At 51.5% G+C, this 19,974-nt stretch overlaps 2 protein-coding genes across 35 annotated transcripts in view; both read right to left on the bottom strand.

Annotated features, from left to right (window-relative positions):
• The window catches only part of TCEA3 (transcription elongation factor A3), a 50,626-nt gene extending 40,276 nt beyond the window's left edge, over nt 1–10,350 (bottom strand). For 8 of the 31 annotated variants that reach the window (XR_013406142.1, XR_013406141.1, XR_013406140.1 and 5 more), the window contains exons 1-4: nt 9,716–10,350; nt 3,896–3,958; nt 2,712–2,817; nt 2,056–2,197 (exon numbers count right to left, since the gene is read on the bottom strand). Coding sequence is in view for 24 of the 31 variants with exons in the window: in XM_077970386.1 (XP_077826512.1) it covers nt 2,056–2,197; nt 2,712–2,817; nt 3,896–3,958; nt 9,716–9,784 (380 nt within the window). In the remaining 7 variants the exon portion in view is untranslated. Of the gene's footprint in view, nt 1–2,055; nt 2,198–2,711; nt 2,818–3,895; nt 4,027–6,921; nt 9,359–9,544 lie in introns of those variants that run through there. The other 23 variants (XM_077970350.1, XM_077970358.1, XM_077970364.1 and 20 more) reach the window with 8 other exon arrangements.
• Nucleotides 10,351–13,806: 3,456 nt separating this feature from the next.
• ASAP3 (ArfGAP with SH3 domain, ankyrin repeat and PH domain 3) overlaps nt 13,807–19,974 on the bottom strand; it is a 54,838-nt gene continuing 48,670 nt past the window's right edge. For 3 of the 4 annotated variants that reach the window (XM_015130814.3, XM_015130818.3, XM_077970252.1), the window contains 8 exons: nt 19,859–19,944; nt 19,580–19,695; nt 18,949–19,016; nt 18,748–18,855; nt 18,400–18,595; nt 17,010–17,232; nt 16,370–16,460; nt 13,807–15,161 (listed from right to left, as the gene is read on the bottom strand). In XM_015130814.3, the coding sequence (XP_014986300.3) occupies nt 15,087–15,161; nt 16,370–16,460; nt 17,010–17,232; nt 18,400–18,595; nt 18,748–18,855; nt 18,949–19,016; nt 19,580–19,695; nt 19,859–19,944 (963 nt within the window). In that variant the 3' untranslated portion in view covers nt 13,807–15,086. Of the gene's footprint in view, nt 15,162–16,369; nt 16,461–17,009; nt 17,233–18,399; nt 18,596–18,684; nt 18,856–18,948; nt 19,017–19,579; nt 19,696–19,858; nt 19,945–19,974 lie in introns of all 4 variants that reach the window. The other variant, XM_077970237.1, reaches the window with a different exon arrangement.

Below are 19,974 nucleotides of genomic sequence, written 5' to 3'. Positions count from 1 at the left end.
CTCCCACCTTACCCTCCCAAGTAGCTGGGAACACAGGTGCATGCCACCACGCCCAGCTAATTTTTCTTACTTTTAATAGAGATGGGGTTTCGCCGTTGGTCTCTAACTCCTGAGCTCAAGTGATCTACCTGCCTCCACCTCCCTAAGTGCTGGGATTACAAGCGTGAGCCACCTTGCTCGGTCCATATGTATGTTCCTTTTTTTTTTTTTTAAAGACAGAATCTCGCTCTGTTGTCCAGGCTGGAGTGCAGTGGGGTGATCTTGGCTCACTGCAACCTCAGCCTCCCAAATTCAAGCGATCCTCCTGCCTCAGCCTCCCAAGTAGCTGGGATTACAGGCACCCACCACCATGCTCAGCTAATACTTGTATTTTTAGTAGAGACAGGGTTTCACCATGTTGGCCAGGCTGGTCTCGAACTCCTGACCTCAAGTGATCTGCCTGCCGTGGCCTCCCAAAGTACTGGGATTATAGACGTGAGCCACCACGCCCGACCATCTTTGCTATTATGAATAGTACTGTGATGAACACACAAGTGCATGTGTCTCTTTGGTAGAATAATTTTTAGATGCCAGTTAGGGTTTTTCCAAGTAGGATACACTTGCAAAATAAGCAATGGAAAGGAACGGAACATAGAAAATGTGACAAAACCATCTCACAGGCATTACCTTTTAAAAAGCAGGCTATTAAAGTTGGGGATGACTATAGAAAACAAGTCAAAGAGAGAACAGAAAGAAAAGCCATACACCAACACATCAAGAGTGGTGATTGTCTTTAGGTGGTGGGAATGTGGATGATTTTTTTTTTCTACTTTTCTAAATTTTTCTTTTTTTTTTTTGACGGAGTTTCACTCTTGTTGCCCAGGCTGGAGTGCAATGGCGCAATCTCGGCTCACTGCAACCTCCAACTTCCGGGTTCAAGTGATTCTCCTGCCTCAGCCTCCTGAGTAGTTGCGATTACAGGCATGTGCCACCATGTCCAGTTAATTTTGTATTTTTAGTAGAGATGGGGTTTCTTCATGTTGGTCAGGCTGGTCTCGAACTCCCGACCTCAGGTGATCCACCCACCTTGGCCTCCCAAAGTGCTGGGATTACAGGGGTGAGATACCGTGCCCGGCCTTCCATCATGTTCTACAACAGATTTTTATCACTCTTATTTGTTTAGTTTTTAAAAGCACTACTATTATTTTTTTGTTTCAAAAGCAGTACAGGATCATTGCGAAAAATCCCAATAATTCAGATTTAAAATTTTTATTGTATAATACAGAAAGTAGAGATCCTTTTAATTTATAATATATGTCTTGGTTTTTGTTTGTTTTTGAGATAGCGTCTTGCTCTGTTGCTCAGGCTGGAGTGTAGTGGCGCAATCTCAACTCACTGCAATCTCCATCTCCCGGGCACAAGTGATTCTCCCACCTCAGCCTCCAGAGTAGCTAGGATTACAGGTGCGCACCACCACACCTGGCTAATTTTTGTATTTTTTGTAGAGGCGGAGTTTTGCCATGTTGCCCAGGCTTGTCTCAAACTCATGGGCTCAAGTGATCCTCCTGCCTCAGCCTCCCAAAGTGCTGGGATTACAGGTGTGAGCCACCACACCAGGTGCAGTGAATCTTATAAGTGACTATTGCCTTTGCTAGCATCTTGGAAACTTTGTCTTTGGGACTGTTACAAGATTTGGATGTGAGGTATACGCCCACTGTGGTCTTGTTTCCCTGCACCCCGTCTGTTGCCTGGGTGGGCCAGAGAAGAGCTCTAGACTGCTGTGTGGTCTCCTATGGGAACTCTCTGTAGAGGAATGCTGGAGGCCCTCTTGCAGACGCACTCTTTCCTGTCCCTGCATCCTTCTAGGCAAAGCCAGTACTATTTATGGCCTATTTGGGTCTTGTGAGTCTAACGTCTGGTTGAGCCAAAGAAGACCCCCAGAGGGGGCACTGCATGAGATAATACCAATATCTTCCTCCCCAGGATGCGAGGTTTAAATGAGATAATATACACAGAGCTGCTGGCAGAGGACATGACAGGTGTCAGCTCCCTTGTCTCCATCCCAGAAAAGGATACCTGGTTTTGGGGTCTTCTCGTTTTTTCCTTGGTGGAGAAAGGCCTGCTTCTGGCTTCCAGTCTGAACAGTCAAGCCCTTTCTCCTTCTTCTTTGCTTTTTCTCTTTCCTTTCCTTTTTCTCCTTTTGGGGGTCCAGGGGAGTCTGAAAGCAAAAGGGTGGCATTGTCCCTCAGCTAAGCTCTGTCTCAGCAGAACCCAGCATGACTTTAGTGGGCAGGGAGCAAAGGGCAGGGACGAGGACAGCTGCACACACACTCCCAACACACACGCAAACACATTTACACACAAATGCACATACAACAGAACCATGTGTACAAATATGCATTCTCACATGGGGACATAAATACATTGGCAAACACATCTCTGCACATATTCACATAAATGCATGTATGTAGACATGTATTATATAGACAAATGCGTGAGAGCACAAACACATAAGGGTTGCATGTACACAAAACTCACAAGTCTACAAATCTTGTACTTATGTACACAAACATTGGCAGTCCCCCACTAGCTACCTCCCAGATCCAGAGGCCATCTGTCACTGATTAAGTCACTCAACAGACATACACTGAGTGCCGGCTATGAGTCAGGCCCAGTCCTGTCCCAAGTGCTAGAAGAAAAACAGGACTCAAGTCAACCTGGTCCTGTCTCACCTAGCAGCCGCTTCCAGTTTTTGATGAGGACTTTGGCCAAGGACACCACCTCCTTGTCTGAGCAGTGCTTGCGGACTCCATTAACAGCAACTCCAATCCTGGTTGTCTGCAAAGTGACAGGGTTAAGGCATGATCGGGGAATGGATACACAGGAATGGCTGCCCTCATTGGCAGGTCCTGTCCCAGCTCTACCACCACCTCCCCTTCCAACCTGTATCCCCAGAGTCCTAGCCCTGACTCCTGGCTGAGGTCAGAACCCCACTACTATAACTGAGGCCCTGCTCTGCACGAGGTCGAGGGCCCAGGGCTAAGCCTGACATGGAGGATACCTGTGGCTTTGGTGAAAGGCTGCACCTAGGGTTGGGAGCGGCACTTGGCTGACTGTCAGGACCCCTCCCATTCCCAACCCTCTAGTATCTATTTTTTTTGAGATGGAGTCTAGCTGTGTTGCCCAGGCTGGAGTGCAGTGGTGCAATCTCAGTTCACTGCACTCAGTTCACTGCACCTCCCAGGTTCAAGTGATTCTCGTGTCTCAGCCTCCCGAGTAGCTGGGGTTATAGGTGTCCGTCACCGTGCCCAGCTACTTTTTGTATCTTTAGTATAAACGGGGTTTCACCATGCTGGCCAGGCTGGTCTTGAACTCCTGACCTTAGGTGATCTGCCCTCCTCGGCCTCCCAAAGTGCTGGGATTACAGGCGAGAGCCACCGTGGCCAGCTCCCTCTAGTGTCTTTGAGCTCCAGTTTCAACTGAGACAGCAGCTCCAGCTATGTGACCTTGCATCTGTCTGTGCTCATTTTTCACCGCCAGGAGCTTTTGGTAAATTTGGGGACTTTAAGGGCCACACAGGGATTTTAAATGGGGGACTTTTCCCTCTCCCTGGATCATTGGCCTCCTGGATCCCACAGGCCCAGGGCCTTGGGAATTGGACTATTCAGGAAAAGCAAACCAGTCTTGCTCCAAGGCCCAGAAGTCCCTGACACCTAGAAGGTACCCTCTCTGCCCCCAGGATGCCCCTGTGTCCCCCTCAGTCCCCCCCTGGGAGGTCTGCACCTCAAGATTCCCACCCCCCCGGCCTCCCCTCAGAAATTCCTCCCAGACTCCACCTTCCCCCATTGGGGGTCTTTCCCTAACCCACCAGCTCTCCTCCCAGGCACTGCCCCAAGGCTTCCCGCCCCCACCCCACCTGTAGTAGCTGGATGGACATCTGGCAGCTGTGCAGCTTCTTCAGAAGGTCCAGGGCCCCTTCCTGTGGGAGACCACAAGGTGAGGACTGGGGCCCGGGTCCTGCCCGGGCTTCTCTGACTACTGTGTGGTCTTGGTACACGGAGGAGGAGAATACAGACACGTGGCCGAAGGACAGGCAAGGGGCAGAAGGAAGGAGAGAGACGAGAAACATTCTGTCCTAGACGATGCTCTAACTTCATCCCCCGCCACCTGCTGGGTTCAAACCCTCTGAGCCAGGCTCCTGACCTCCAGCCTTTGGTTCTGCTGTGCCTCTTCCCAGGAATGTCCTCCCCTTTCCCCATCTTTCCTCCAAAATGAATTCCTTCCTGGCTTATTGTTGCTCGTGTGCCTGGAGCGTCCTCCCCTTACCTCCCCACTGTGAACTTCACAGGCTGAGGACCGGGGCCTTTTTAAAAAACAAAACAAAAGAGCTTGGCCTGCACAGTGGCTCACACCTATAATTCCAGCACTTTGGCAGGCTGAGGTGGGTGGATCACTTGAGGCCAGGAGTTCAAGACCAGCCTGGCCAACATGGTGAAGCCCCATCTCTACTAAAATACAAAAATTAGCCAGGCGTGGTGGCGCATGCCCGTAACCCCAGTTACTCAGGAGGCTGAGGCAGGAAAATCGCTTGAGCCTGGGAGATGGAGGTTACAGTGAGCCAAGACCGCGCCACTGCACTCCAGCCTGGGTGACAGAGCGAGACTCCAACTCGAACAAAACAAAACAAAACAAAAAAACAGCTTTATTGAGGTATAATTGACATACAATAACTGCATATTTTACAGCGTAAAATTTGATGAGTTTCAACATACCTGTACACCCATGGAATCCTCACCATAATCAAGATAAAAGCACAGCCACCAGCTCCAAAAGCTTCTTCCTGTCCTCTTTCTAATCCATCCCTCCCCATCCCCAATCCTAAACAACCACAATTCTGCCTTCTGTTACTATGGGTGACCTTGTATCTTTAAGGATTTTATATAGAGTATGTAGGGCAAAACCCCTTTTTTATCTGGCTTATTTGGGCATAATTATTTCTGAGACTCATCCATGTTGTCTCGTGGATCAGTAGTTCATTTTTATTGCTGAGTGGTTTTCCACTGTATGTATTGTACCACAGTTTGTTTGTTTGTTTGTTGTTGAGACAAGATCTCACCCTGTTGCCCAGGCTGGAGCGCAGTCGCACAATCACTGCAGCTTTGACTTTCCAGGCTCGGGTGATCCTCCCACCTCAGCCTCCCGAATAACTGGGACCACAGGTATGAACCACCACATCTGGCTAATTTTTTGTATTGTTTTGTAGAGATGGGGTTTTGCCATGTCACCCAAGCTGGTCTCAAACTTCTGGTCTCAAGTGACCCTCCTGCCTTGGCCTCCCCAAGTGCTGGGATTACAGGCGTGAGCCACCACGCTCAGTCTACCACAATGTTTTAAATTCATTCACTGGTTGATGGGACTTATGGATAGGTTCCAGTTTGGGGCTGCTAAAAATAAAGCTTCTAGGTATATTCATTTCAAGTCTTTGTGTGGACAGATACTTTGACTTCTCTCAGGTAAAGAGAACCGTTCTAATCTCTGAGACCTTAGGGCTCAGCAGAGAGCCCAGTGCTTCCTGAATGGATGAACTTGTGCAGGATTAAAGCAGAAAGAAGGCGGGCGGGAGAAAAATAAGGTTTAGGTTTGAAAATCTGTGAGCTGCCAGGCCCTGGACACCCTCTGACCCATTTCAGCCTTCTCCTTTCCCCCTACCCCTTCCTAGAAGCCATACCTGCCTGCTGTCCTGAGATCAGTTCCCTGGGGAGCACCAGCTGACTGTGTCCTGTATGTTCCTATCCTTGGCCCACACTTCATGGTTCCAGCTGCCAATCCCTACCCTGACAGGACCTGGACCATGTCCTAAGAGCTGCCCTCTGTCAGTCCTTAGCCTCCCTGAGAACTTGGGTTCGCAGTATGTTTTCAGAGGCGTGACCTGCAGATGTGTGTGCATGTGAACTTGGGGGTGCACAACTCCAAGTGTAACATTAATTAAAGGCTTGCTATGTACTGGGTACTCTTCTAAGTATTTTACCTGCATTATCTCATTTAAGTTTCACAATGACCCTATCGGGTGGGTCCTGCGTATTAGTCCCATTTTTACAGAATTATTATCCCATGTTCACCAAGGAGCAATCCAAGAAACAGAGAGGTTAAGTAATTTTCTCAAGGTCACATGCTTTATAAGGAGCCAAGCAGGGATTCAAACTCAGGCCTTTTGGGCTCTAACTACTATACAAATTGTGTTAGCGTAGGCATAGATCTGTCTACACATACACAATCATGGAATATCAACATGGGTAAGTGCAGTGGTGTGCTGGCCAACGTTTAACAACCAGTTCTCAAGGGGGAAAAAAAAAACAACAACTGACCTATAGTGTTTGCCAATTTCTGTGGTGTAAACACTCATCCCATGGCCAATTTCAAGCTACCGACATGCTGTCACTGAACTGAAGGAAGTTTTGGGAGGAGATGTACAGTACTATAGATGTACATTCTACAGCATTTCCACTGTACAGATAACAATAGAAGTAAATTACCTCTGACCATACATGACAGTAAAATGTAGTAAAATAATCAGGAAGTGATTATTTTGGAGGATTCATTACCTTTGTTTTTATTTTTTATTTATTTATTTATTTATTTTTTTTTTTTTTTTTTGAGGCGGAGTCTCGCTCTGTCGCCCAGGCTGGAGTGCAGTGGCCGGATCTCGGCTCACTGCAAGCTCCGCCTCCCGGATTTACGCCATTCTCCTGCCTCAGCCTCCTGAGTAGCTGGGACTACAGGCGCCCACCACCTCGCCCGGCTAGTTTTTTGTATTTTTTAGTAGAGACGGGGTTTCACTGTGTTATCCAGGATGGTCTCGATCTCCTGACCTCGTGATCCGCCCGTCTCGGCCTCCCAAAGTGCTGGGATTACAGGCTTGAGCCACCGCGCCCGGCCCATTACCTTTGTTTTTAATATAATTTATTTAATTGTAAGCAGATAATGTAATTTTTTAAAACAATTGCTGTGTTTAACCACCAGGTTGCAAAATTCCTGAAAATGCAACAATCAGCGTTAAGCCAGTTCCAGCTCCCCACTGGGTATATGCCTCGTGTGTCACGGTTGTATAACTGGGTCATATTGGAGGAGAACAGCCATGAGCCTGGATTGTAGCTGGGTTCACAAAGCCTTGTGCAAATGTTGCTGGGTGTATCTCTCTGAATACACATATGGGTTCTGCAGCCAGCAGTATCTCTGGTCTAAGTGTGGAGCTGTGAATATGCAGCTCCAGGCACATCTGTGTCTATTTGTCTTTGTGGGATGATGCCTGTGTTATAACATCTGAATGTATAAATGTGGCTGTTTGCTAAGTCTGTAGCATTGCATGTCTGGGTGTAGCTGTGCTGCGTGCGCACGTGTGTGGCTGTCTTTGTGTATCATTCTGTAACTCTAATGGTCAATGTGGGTCATATGGATCAGGATGCTTGTCATGTTGGTGTCAGTAGCCGTGTCTCATATGCAGTTAGGTTCAGTTGCTTGTTTAACTGCTGTGTTGTAGCCGCACATTATAGCTATGTGTGTGTGTGTGTGTGTAGCTGTGACCGTAGGCACTTTGTTGTATGTTTGAAGTTGCTTCTGTTAGTGCATGCTCAGAGGATGTGACAAAGCCCTAAGTGGCTGAGACTTCAGCAATTGGCAGTAAACCCCAGGCCTGAGCTGCAACGTGGAGGATCCGTCTTATTACAGGAAGTATGTCCTCCTCTGCCTAACCACCGCTGGGCGGGTCCACTTTCACTCCCAGAGCAGGCCCCACCTTTCTCGGCCAGACGCCCAGAGCTCCGTGCCCACCCAGATGCTGCCAAGTGTCCAGGCACAGACATGGCTGTAAACTGGCTCCACGCTGCAGGGACCCTGCGGCCAGACTTGTATATTTTCTGGGGACAGCTCTGGGCACTTCCACAGGAATCCATCTCCAAAAGACACCATTTCCTCTTCCCACTTCACAGAAGGGGAAACTTGAGGCCCAGAGAGGGAAGGTTGAGTGGCTTTTGCCTAGGGTCATAAAAGGAGTGAGGGGGAGCCCATGGCAGGTTCCTTCATCTTCAGCCAGAGCTCTACCCCAAGCAGGCTGCTTGTCCCTGGGTCTCTAGGCGTCCCCACCCTACCCCTCTTACCCAGAGGCCCAGAATTTCTTTCCTGGCCCAAACTTGGGGGTCAGCAAGGAGCTGGGCTGGGATAACCTGTCTATTTGAACTAGAATTTGGCTCAGAATCCCTGGCTGGGCTCCGCCAACCCCAGCTGAGAAAATGCCCCCCATGACTTGAGGTTCAGTTGCACTGAGTGTTGTGGAGGAGTCTGGAATAGGGAGCGCGTAGAGGTTGGGAGTGTTGGGTGAGAAGCTCCCAGCACTCTGCAGGTTTGTGCTGTACCTTTTTGTGTTGTACCTGGCTGCCTAGAAGCAGATCTTGTTCGCCAGCTCTTACCAAGCACCGGTCTGAGTCCTACTAAGGGGTTTACATCTCTGTCTCATCTCTCCAATCCTCATCGCTGCAAGCAGAGACAAGAATCCAGTGACATCCCTTCTCTAGAGGCAGATAATCTCATCTCTTTCTTACAGATGGAGAAACTGAGGCTCTGGCCTTTATATAGACACCACCTCATGACTGCCTAGTGTCCATCCTGCCACTCCATGGTTCCAGCGACCCTTCCCTGGGCCTTGGCTACTCTTCCTGGCTCTAAAACTTCCCTTAGGGTCTCTTCCTTTCCCAGGCTCCTAGGTCCTGGCAGTGCAGGTGGCTGCAGCACATGGCTACCGATGGTGGGAGGAAGAGGACCCAGGGACAGGGCGGGGAGGTGGGATGGTCATGCTCACCAAGCTCCCTTTCTTCCCTCCCAGGGCGAGCCCAGGCCCTCCAGGACCCAAGGCCAAATTTGCTCTGGCCAGACGACCAGTCGGCCGCCAACCCCAGGCAAAGATCACGGGGAAGATCAAACATTAACTTCCAGTTGGATCTGCGCTCTGGCCAGGACCCTCCGGTAGGGCTGTCAGCCCTGCTCCCAACCTCCCGCCGAGCCCGCTCCTCCCTCCGCCCTCGCCCTTGCTGCACAGGCCTCCAGCCCGGCCCCCTTCCCCCGCCCCGCGGGCCCCCGCACCTGTTCGGCCCCCGCCCGTCCGGGCCGCACCCCAAGGCCAAGGAAAGGGAAAGTTGCCAAAAGAACCGCTCCTGACGCCCCAAGCTGTGGGGTCGCACGATCCACGGCCTCTTACTTCTCTCCCGCAGACCCACTCCGGGGTGCAGGGATGCAGCTCAGTACCCCCGTCAGTCCAAGTTTCTCTGTCACTTCTCGGGCCACCAGGATTTGCCCCCAGCCCCGCCCCCGCCATCGCCGCCACTCCCCGGGCTTTGCACACGCCAAGTCCTGGGACTCCCAAAGTCCTTTCCCACGTCCAGCTCTCTTCGCCCGCTTTCCTGGGCCCCGCATTAGCTGCCCAGGGTGAACCCTACACGTCCAAAGGGACGTGCACAAGTCGCGCCTCTGGGACCCGCAAGATCCCCCTGGCGTCCTGGGCCACGCACACACCCACCTCGAGGTGCTCAGCAAGGGTCCCTAAGGGGCCTTGGGCCCTGCACCAGCCGCTCCTCCCTCGGGTCCTGGAGTCCCGTACGCGCCCCGCCAGTACGTCCCCACCCCGGAATCCGGGGCTCGCCCGCGCCTCCCGGGGGCGGGGGCCGTGGCCCAAACTCTGCAGCCTCACCGTGTTCTTCCTGGCCACCATCTTCTCCAGCTTTTTGGCGATCCTCAGCAGCTCCTCTTCCTGGCCCATGTTGGCCCGCGACGCCTGGCGGGGCGAGGGGCGCAGGGGCAGCAGTCGGGCCTCGGGGGCAGGAGGCGCGAAGGCGGAGGGCGCGCAACCCGAGCGGGCCCCAAACACACACGACACACACGCCCGGCGGGGGCGGGGCTCTCCCCACCCCCACCCCCCACCGCCCGCCTTCCAACTGTGCGGGGGAGGGGTGGCGGGCACTAAATATAGACTTCAAGGACTTGCCAGGGCACTGATTGCCCGCGCCGGCCGGTCGGGCTTCAGGGGAGGAACGAGGCTGAGAGGGGGAACCCTCCACCTCCGGCGCTTCCAAGGGCGCCGGGGGACCGAAGGGAGATTTGGGAAGGAGGGTTCTCTGGCAAGTTGGGAGGCTGTGACCTGGCCACAGGCGGCGGTCGCGGGGGCGCCCGAGGGTGTCCCAGGGGCCCCGGGAAGCGTTCTGGGCTCCCGGGTCTCTGCACCGTTGCATCTCAAAACGGGAGGACTCAGTTCCGCGCCTATGCCCAAGTGGAGGCAACTGGGTGCGCTCGAATCCCGTGTGTGTGTGTGTGTGTGTGTGTGTGTGTGTGTGTGTGTGTGTGTAGATCACTAAATCCAGCTCTGCTTTAACCTGCACTCACTCCATCCTGCACACGGCCTGTGCATGCCACGTGTATCCAGGCTCCTGTTTGCCTCTGTCTACCTAAAACTTAGTTTGCTGGCTATTTTGTTAGTAAGGCTTTGCATTTTGAACAAGCTCCTAGGTGCTGGGGTTGCTGCTGGTCCCAGAACTACACTCTTGAGTAGTGAGAGCTTGTGGGGGAGATTATTATTATTTATTTTATTTTATTTTATTTTTTTGAGACGGAGTCTCGCTGTGTCTCCCAGGCTGGAGTGCAGTGGCGTGATCTCGGCTCACTGCAAGCTCCGCCTCCCGGGTTCACGCCATTCTCCCGCCTCAGCCTCCCAAGTAGCTGAGACTACAGGCGCCCGCCACCACGCCCGGCTAGTTTTTTGTATTTTTAGTAGAGACGGGGTTTCACCATGTTAGTCAGGATAGTCTCGATCTCCTGACCTCGTGATCCACCCGCCTCGGCCTCCCAAAGTGCTGGGATTACAGCCTTGAGCCACCGCGCCCGGCCGATTATTTTTATTTTTTTGAGACAAGGTCTCCCTCTGTTGCTGAGGCCAGAGTGCAGTGGAGCAATCACGCTCACTGCCTCGACCTCCCCGGCTCAAGTGATCCTTTCTGCCTCAGCCTCCTGAGTAGCAAGGACTACAGGTGGGAGTCATATATCATGCCCAGCTAATTTTTTAAATTTTTTTGTAAAGAGTGAGTCTTGCTATGTTGCCCAGGCTGGTCTGGAACTCCTGGTCTCAAGGGATCCTCCTGCCTCAGCCTCCCAAAGCTGTGATTACAGACAAGATTCATTCTTACGTGCACCAAATTTTGAGAAATACTGATCCAGGTGCAAGGCTGCCAGGTCAGGCCAGTGCCCCCTCAGTGGGGTTGGGTTTAGAAGGGTCATCTTGGTGGAGTGGTGGAAACACAACTGTGTCTACCTTCCCCAGCCATGCACAGATCTGCCTTCCCATGGAATGATCTCCAGTGATCTCCAAGTATCTCCCACAGATCCAGTTCTCTTGCTAAATGAGTTTAATGGACAGAAAATGATCTTCCTGTGACGGGAGTGGGGCTCAGGAACCTGGAGGTAAGGCATGAAAAGTGGTCCACAGGGTGTGCAGGTTGCGACTGCGGGGTTGGGGTGTCGAGTGAAATCTCCCCATTTTCCTGACCGAATGCCATTTCAGCTTGGGTCGCAGAGGCAGCTTGGTGTGAACACCTATCTTCTAAATGCTTTGTGACTGGGATCAAGGGAGGACAGAGTGGGTTTTTTCATCCATTCAACAAATACATATTGAGTGTCCAAGCAATGAACAAGACAGACCCGGTCCCAGAAAGCTTGAGACTCAGTCTATGGGCAAGAGAAACCTTAAACACAAACAGACATGGTCAATTAATGTATTTATCATAGCTGGGGTGAAGGGCAGGAAGCAGTGAAGGACCTTAAGGACACATTTGAGGGGACCTGCACTATTTAGGGTGTCATCTTCTCTGAAGAAATGAAGTTTAAACTTTGGGCTGAAGCACACAGCGGCCATGGAGGGGAGGAGGAAGAGTGTTCACGGAAGAAAGGAAGAGGCATTCAACATATATTTATGGAGCACCTAATATGTGCCAGGCATTTCTTGTTCTGGATACCCAGAGAGGAACAAAACAGTCCTCTTCTCTTGGAGTGAGTTCCAAATGTGCAAAGCTTAGGGATGGGAGGGTGCCTGGCCTGCCTGACAGTGTTGGAGGAACTGAAAATTTGGCGTGGCTGCAGCACAGAGGTGAGGAGTGTGGGGGAGAGGCAGTGGGTGGGACCTGAGCATGCAGTGCTGCCAGTCACATTTGGGAGGTTAGACTCTAATGGTTTGGGATTTGGGGAGGCCTTTTGGCCAATCCCAGCCAAACCCTTCTGGGTTGAAGCGATTCAACCTCAGCAGCCTGAGGCTACTTAGGATTGCCTTTAAAAAAAAAAAAGACACACACACACACAAAAAACGGCAAGGAGTGATGACTCATGCCTGTAATCCTAGCACTTTGGGAGGCCAAGGCAGGAGGACTGCTTGAAGCCAGGAGTTCAAGACTAGTCTGGGCAACAGAGAGAGACCTCGTCTCTACGAATTATTTTTAAAAGCCAGGCATGGTGGCATGCGCCTATAGTCCCAGCTACTCAGAAGGCTGAGGAAGGAGGACTGCTTGATCCCAGGAGTTCAAGGTTACAGTGAGCTCTGATTGTGCCACTGGACTCCAGTGTGGGAGACAGAGCCATTAAAAAAAAAAAAAAAAAAAAAAAAAAAAAAAAAACACACACACACACACACGAAGAAAAGAAAAAGAAAAAAAAAGAATTTTTCTCAAACTTCTACCCAGTCCCCACCCTAAGCTGTGTGACCTGAGCATGGTGCGCTGCCGGTCACCTAGAACATCCAGATATGAAGGACCCTAAGAAAACATGGAGTCCAACCTCTTTATTGTATAGATGGGAAGACTGAGGCCTAAAGAGGGTGATGATCCTCTCTGGGTTGGACCCTGTTGATATCATCATATCCCCTCTGCCTACTTATCCACCCTGCAGGTCACTGGAAGATAATTCCTGGACACACCTTGGACAGCTCCCCACATTTCTCTGATTAGGAGCTTTGGGGTGATAGGAAATTGATGCCCTCAGAAAGGACACCCACAACCAGCAAGAAACCAGAGTTGGTGGAAAACATCCAGTTTCTTTACTCTCAGTGGGACAATGCAAAGGCATGTTGTAGTCAATACTGTTTCTCACAGGTCCTCAACAAGAGTCAGAGACAGAGACTCGCTCTGTTGCTCAGGCTGGAGTGCAGTAGCGCCATCATGGCTCACTGCAGCCTTGAACTCCTGGGCTCAAGCAATTCTCCCACCCGAATAGCTGGACTATAGGTTCTCACCACCACACCCAGCTCTTTATTGCTCTTTGACTTTCTGTTTCACTTCTCTATTCCCTCATTATGCTTCCTGGGATCATTTCACAGATAAGCTACTTGCTCCCAAATCCTTGTCTCAGGGGCAATCAGCAGAGACAGTGGCAGAGGACCACGGGAGAGCTAGAATTTCAGGTCTCCAGACTCCCAGTCCAGTGTTTTTTCCAGGGTTTCTCAACCTTGGCATTATTAACATTTTGGACTGAATACTGCATTGCTATGGAGGGTTGACCTGTGCACCATAGGATGTTTAGGAGCATCCCTGACCTTTGTCCACTAAATGCCACTAGCACCCTCCAGTTGGGAACAGTCAAAACTGTTTTCTGCTTTATCAGAAGTTCTCTGGCGCAAAACACTGTGGTTGCAAACCACTATTCCACATCAGGCCATCTCCCTTGCCAGGTCCAGAGAAAGAATTTCAAGCCCCAAGATTCCGTTCCCCTCCCTGTTGCTCTTTAGATCACATAAATGAAACCACTGGAAACTGACCCCCCAATCCTTTATTAGAGATGAGTGAAATAACAAATCTGAGATGAATGAAACCAGACACTGGGGGCTCAAAAGACAACCCTGTTCCTGTGGGAACCACAGACTGGTCAGGTCTCCAGGGGAAACAGCACAGCCTCCACAGCCAGGCAGCAGTGTTGGCCATTGGTGCTCTCTGGTCTCCCCTGCTTGGCTTGGCCCGTTCCTGCCAGGGCGCAGCACCCAGCAACTGGCAAGTTGAGATGTTAGCAGCTGATGATGGCTTAGGTGTATCTGCTTTCTCATTGGGGCTGAGCAATGATAGAATTTCTAGTGCTGTGAAGCAGAACCCTTAAGTCTCTGCCCTCCCATTTCTATTACTCTCCCTTATTTCTTTGCCTCTCCATTCCCTCAGACTAAAAGGCTCCTGAGTTGACCAAGAGAAAGAGAAGAGAAGTGGGCATCCATCAACCCAGACCATTTCTTTCCTTCCTGCTAAATCAAGGACACAGGCAAATGTGGGTGCATTCGACTCTACTACTTGGCTGGGGAATGTAGGAGAGTGCCTAGGAAAGGCTGTGCTGTCCCTCAAAAGGGGTGACATTCAGAATATTTTTATTTAACAGCCAGTATAGCATGCATGTTGACAGCCAGAATGGATGTGGTCTATAGACAACTGCAATGGTCACACAGGTATAAACCCGCTGAGTCCAGAGTCATGCCCTGGAATCTGACCCTGCCTATTCCCAAGCCCAACCCTTAAGACCAGCTTTCCACCAAAGGACCACCCCTGCAGGGCCCCTGTCTTACTCATGTGGCATCTGAAGTGACTAACACAGGTCCAGACATAGAGCTGGAATTTAGTAAAGGAATACTAGACTAATAAACGGCTGGCTGAGAAGACAGTCCCTACTTGGCAGGGTCCCTGATCTGGAAGTCAGTGATGGAGGGCTCTCCTGCCCTTGTGAAGCCCCCAGACAGATGGGGGAAATAGAGTCTCGATCTGATGAGGGACTGAGAATTCTGCAACCGAAGCCAGCTCAGGAGCACTCAGATCCAGCCACAGGGCTCCCAGGCCCCTAGCGGGTAATGAGATAGAAAAGAACTGCCATCAGCCCTAACAGGGAAAGGCCATGTGTCCTTGGTAGGGACATGGCCCATGGCAGGAAGAAGGCCAGTCACAGAGGTACAAGTGACAGAGAGAGTGAGATCCAAGAGAACAAACGTCTCAGCTCCCCAGTTTTGTGAGCGCTGAACGTTGGGGCCCAGAATGGGACATGAGGGGGCCAGCAAGGAGCTAGTCTTGCAAAAGTTGCACAGAACTTGCTGGGAGACTCCCAGTCCTTGAGCCATCTCCTTCAGTGACGCCAACCTGCAGAAAGAAGGATGAAACTGACACTTTCAAAGCACCTGTAACACACCAGGTGTTCACCTCACTCAGTTTCACATCTGTCCTATTGTGGATAGATTATTCTCACTTTACAAAGAAACTGAGGCTTGATGAAGTGAAGCCACTTGTCCAAAGTCTCCTTACTCTAAAGCTCAAGCTCTTGCTATCATACACACCACAATCACAGGCATCAATTAAATGCCATCTGATGGATACTTGGTTTTCAGGGCAATAGTGGAACCAGGATGTGGACATAGATTTGTGTCTCGTGCCTAACTCTGGTGGATTAAAGATGATGATTCCCCGGACAGAACCAGCTTCTGCCCCTGCCATTCTGACTCCCAACGTAACCAATGCCATTCTGAGGAATTCCCAGAGGAACAAAGGACAGAAGAGGCTTCCTTCCCAACACAACTGGCTCTGATCTGTGCCCACTCCTAGGTTCAATTAATATATGCCATTGTTGGAGACTTGGTGATTCAGCAGGGAGAAGCTGCATTAAGGATGACAGCTCTTGCCCTGTCCCTGTCACATCCCTCTATGCCTGGGATCTGAAAGTCCCTGTGGATTCCAGGAGACTAATGAACAAGGGGAGAGTTAGGCAAACAAGGGCTGGTACACGGCCACCTAATCCTGCCTCTTCTGCAGGGAAGTGATGCCTTCTCTGAGCAACTGGCCTGGCTAACACAACTTCCCTCATCCTCCCCCGGGGAAAAGCCAGAGCTTGGGCCTCATCACCACTGCCATCCGTCAAGGCCTGGGTTCTCCTCAGCTTCACCCAGCCCTGGGCTAGAGGAGGGAAAGAGGAGCACCAGGACAGGGACTGGCCAAACTGCGGCCACCTAGGCACCAGGACAGGGACTGGTCAAACCGCATCTGACTGGGCACCAGCACAAGAACTGGCCAAACCTTGCCCACCGGACACCAGGACAGGGACTGGTCAAACCGTGGCCGCCTGGGTACCAGGAGAGGGACTGGCCAAACCGTGGCCGCCTGGGCACCAGGAGAGGGACTGGCCAAACAGTGGCCACCTGGGCACTAGGACAGGGACTGTCCAAACTGTGGCTGCCTGGGTCCATTTGTACCCCAATCATGGGGAGGTCTCCCACCCCAATACACTTACTCTTGACTAACTCTGCCTCTCAGGCACCCTGCCACCGCCCCTCGAACCATGGTCCCAGAGTTCCTACCGGCATGTTCCTTCTGGGCAGAGGCTGCCTGGCTGAGGGAACATCTTCCGGGCTCCGCGCCCCCCGCCGATAGGAGCGAGTGCTCTCAGAGCTGGAAGGCAGGGAAAGGCCAATGTGACCCTTGTGTCCAGAGAGCCCCTCAGAGTGGGGAGAAAGGGCTCAGGAACAGAGTCAGTCTGGGGGCTTAGGATGGGTGGGTAGAGTCCACAAGGTCCCCAGACCAGGTCCATCACAGGCCCAAGAAGGCTGGAACTGACCTCCAGAAGACTCTGTGGATATCCCCGGTCTACTTCTCCCCAAACTCCAGACTGAACAGGTTTGCAAGGAAGGGAGAGGTTGGAGGTGGGGACAGAGTGAAGAGCCCACTGAGAGCCTCTAGAATAAGCCACACAGAGGGCTAAGCCTCCTTTACTCCAACATCAGCAGGCAGGATCCCTGGCTCCTCCTCAGCTCTCCATGCAGGATTTGGGAGCAAGTGTGTGAAGGGGGAAGGGGTCCCAGGGTCCAACATTTCTGCATAAGTGATGGACCCAGAGATGGAGTGTGACCCAGGCAGGTACTGTTTAGAGGTGTGGAAATCAATGGATGCTTGGAGAAGTCAGGGGATTTGCCCTGGTCGCAGAGCTGAGCCCTCACCAACCTGAACCTGACGGGGAGGTACATCTCCAAAGGGGTGGTCCCGGATGTCAGGCTCGGTCTGGAGGTGCCTGGGGGTTCTCGGAGGCCCTCTTCAGAGTTGGGTGGGGCTTGGCTGGGACCCCCAGGTTCCACGGGGCTCATGAGGCTGGAGGAGGAGGCTGGACTGCCCAGGTTCTCAGGGGTCTCAGGGGCCTCTGAACTCAGGCTGGAGACTTCAGAATGATCTGGAATCAGAAATGACAAAGCTTTTCTTTATCAGTTGCTCTGTGCCCAACCTCAAAGCAGTCTCTGGCCTCTAGGATCTTTTTTCTTTTTCTTTTTCTTTTTTTTTTTTTTTTTTTTTTTTGAGACAGAGTCTCACTCTGTCACCCAGGCTGGAGTGCAGTGGCACGATCTTGGCTCACTGCAACCTCCGCCTCCTAGGTTCAAGAGATTCTCCTGCCTCAGCCTCCACAGTAGTTGGGATTACAGGTGCATGCCACCATGCCTGGTTAATTTTTGCATTTTTAGTAGAGATGGGGTTTCACCATGTTGGCCAGGCTGGTCTCAAAATCCTTACCTGAGTTGATCCGCCTGTCTCAGCCTCCCAAAGTGCTGGGATTACAGGTGTGAGCCACCGCGTCTGGGCTAGGATCTCTTCTGGTTCTCTGCCAATAGTCCATTCCCCATCTACCTGTCCAGTATTCTTCAACTGATGAAGCCTTTGTTCACGGTGGCCAGGACCATGCTGACTCACTTTTTTGCTTGTGCTCACACCCCATCCCAGTTTGGATTCTCCTGCCCATCCCTCAGGTTCACTCAGATGCTATCCCCACCAGGAAGCCTTCCTAAACCAACCCCCAGTCCCAGCAGGACATGCTCCCTCCCCAACTGCCCTGACCTCCCAGAACAAGTCTGTTCCTTCATTCAACTAATAGTTCTTGAGAACAGCCAGGCTCTGCACTAGGCGCTGGAAAAACAGTATTCAACAAAACACTCGAAGTCCTTGTCCTTTTGGGATTCACATTCTATATCACACTGTGCCTTGTATTATAATGAAGTGCATTCCAGTTTTTATCTCCCCTACTAGACTGTGTCTTGGTAGCCCTCAAAGGACTCAGGATGAAGGAGATGCTCAATAAACTCTTTTCTCTCTTGTTAAGTGGAGCATTGAGGAATTTGGAATAAGATGGGCTGATATTTGAATCCTACATCAGAGACTTATTACCTGTGAGATCTTAAGCATGTGACTTAACACCTCTGTTCTTTTATCTGTAAGGGGAAGATGAGAACCCCTATCTGGGAGGTCATCGTAAGGATGCTATGGACTAACATATGCACTCAGCTCAGTGCCCCGGCATAGGCCCTCTGTGAATGGCATGGTGAGCATTTATCTGGGCATCCAACTGTACCTCCACTGGCACGTCTTGCACACCCTTGGACCACGGTCCGAGAAGAGTTTTTGACTGGCAAGGGTGGGGGACAGTCCTCACTCTCGCCCTGAGGGGTGGCTGCTCCCAGGCTGGTGACAGTCTCATAGGTCTTGTTGCTGATGTCCAGCCTCCCACTGGCCCAGTGGGCCTGGACCGGGAGCTTCAGCAAGCAGCGCTGCCAGGGCAAAAGAGTGAGGATGAGGGCAGCCTGGTTCCTCTGGTGTAGCCCTGTCCCCCCACCTCACCGCCCCCGCCAACACACACCCAGCCCAATCTGGCTCTTTCCTTCTGCCATCCAGAGGTCTGAGGGACAGGGCTGGGACCCACCTTCTCTTCCTCATCCTCCTCACTGTCAAAGCCAGGCTCTGTGGAAATTACCCAGGAGTAGTCCACATGTAGAGGGAAGGCAAGGGTCCCCGCCTGAGCCTGCTCCAGCTGCCAAACACAAAGGCTTGGCAGTTCAGAGGGTTGGGGGCTCAGCAGGGAGAGAGAAAGGGTCAGGGGCCCCTTGCCTCCCCGAGACCTCACCAGCTCCTCACACTCCTTGTGGTGCTTCTTCCTGGCTATGTCCAGAGCTGTCTCGCCTGCTTCGTTTACTGTGAGGGGGGAAAGTCAGGGGTCATGGTCATGGTCATGGTCATGGTCAAAGAAACATTACAGTTTAGAGATGAGGACGGGCCTCTGTAATCAGAATGTCTGGGTTTGAATCCTGGCTCTGCCATGTTCTGGCTATGTGACCACAGGGCAAGTTATATAACCTTTTGGGACAAAATTGTTTATGATGAGTACTTGGAACTACCTGATGAAGTGGTTATGAGGATTCGTTTAATTAACACATGTAAAGCACTTGCCCCATTGCCAGGCATATGTTACACAATAAATATTAGCTATTACAATCATTATCATTCAGATCCAGCTAATATTTATTTGCCTAAGTACTTCCAGAAATATTTTCTTTTCTCTTTAGCAGTCCTGCTAGGTCAGCGGTATTATTCCCATTTTACAGATGAGGAAGCTGAAATTCAAGAGATGAATGACAAACCCCTAAGATCACAGATGTGGTCAGAAGTAAGCCAGGATTAGAGCCCGAGACCATCGGAAGTCCACACAAGGGGCAGTCAGGAATAGGAGTCTGACGGAGGAGGTATTCAAACCCCACCTGTGCCAACCAAAGCTCTCCCCTTCAGCAGCAGCTTGAGGCAGTCGGGCTGGTTGTAGAGTGCTGCGTAGTGCAGAGCCGTGTTCCCGTCAGCAGCCTTGGCATCCAGGTGACCACTGGGGAGAGGAGGGTTCAGGGAGAAAGGAAGGGGAACAGATCAATGAAGGGATCAAAGTCAGGGGAAAAAGTGGGAGGGGAAAGGAGGGAAGACAGTGGGAGAACAGGAAGGAAAGGAGCAGGAGTGTGAGGAGCCAGAGAGAGAGGCAGGGAGGCTCTCACCCATTCTGGATGATGAAATCCACCAGAGGCAGGGAGGCCTGGCTGGCAACTTTGATAGCCAAGTGCAGGGCGAGCTCTTCAGGTGCCTGAAAACACATCCACTCCTGAGTTTCCCC

The sequence above is a fragment of the Macaca mulatta genome, chromosome 1 (assembly GCF_049350105.2).
Source record: "Macaca mulatta isolate MMU2019108-1 chromosome 1, T2T-MMU8v2.0, whole genome shotgun sequence".
Taxonomy (NCBI): Eukaryota; Metazoa; Chordata; class Mammalia; order Primates; family Cercopithecidae; genus Macaca; species Macaca mulatta.
The sequence above is the reverse complement of the archived record's forward strand: the minus strand, read 5'-3'. Positions and strand labels throughout refer to the sequence as shown.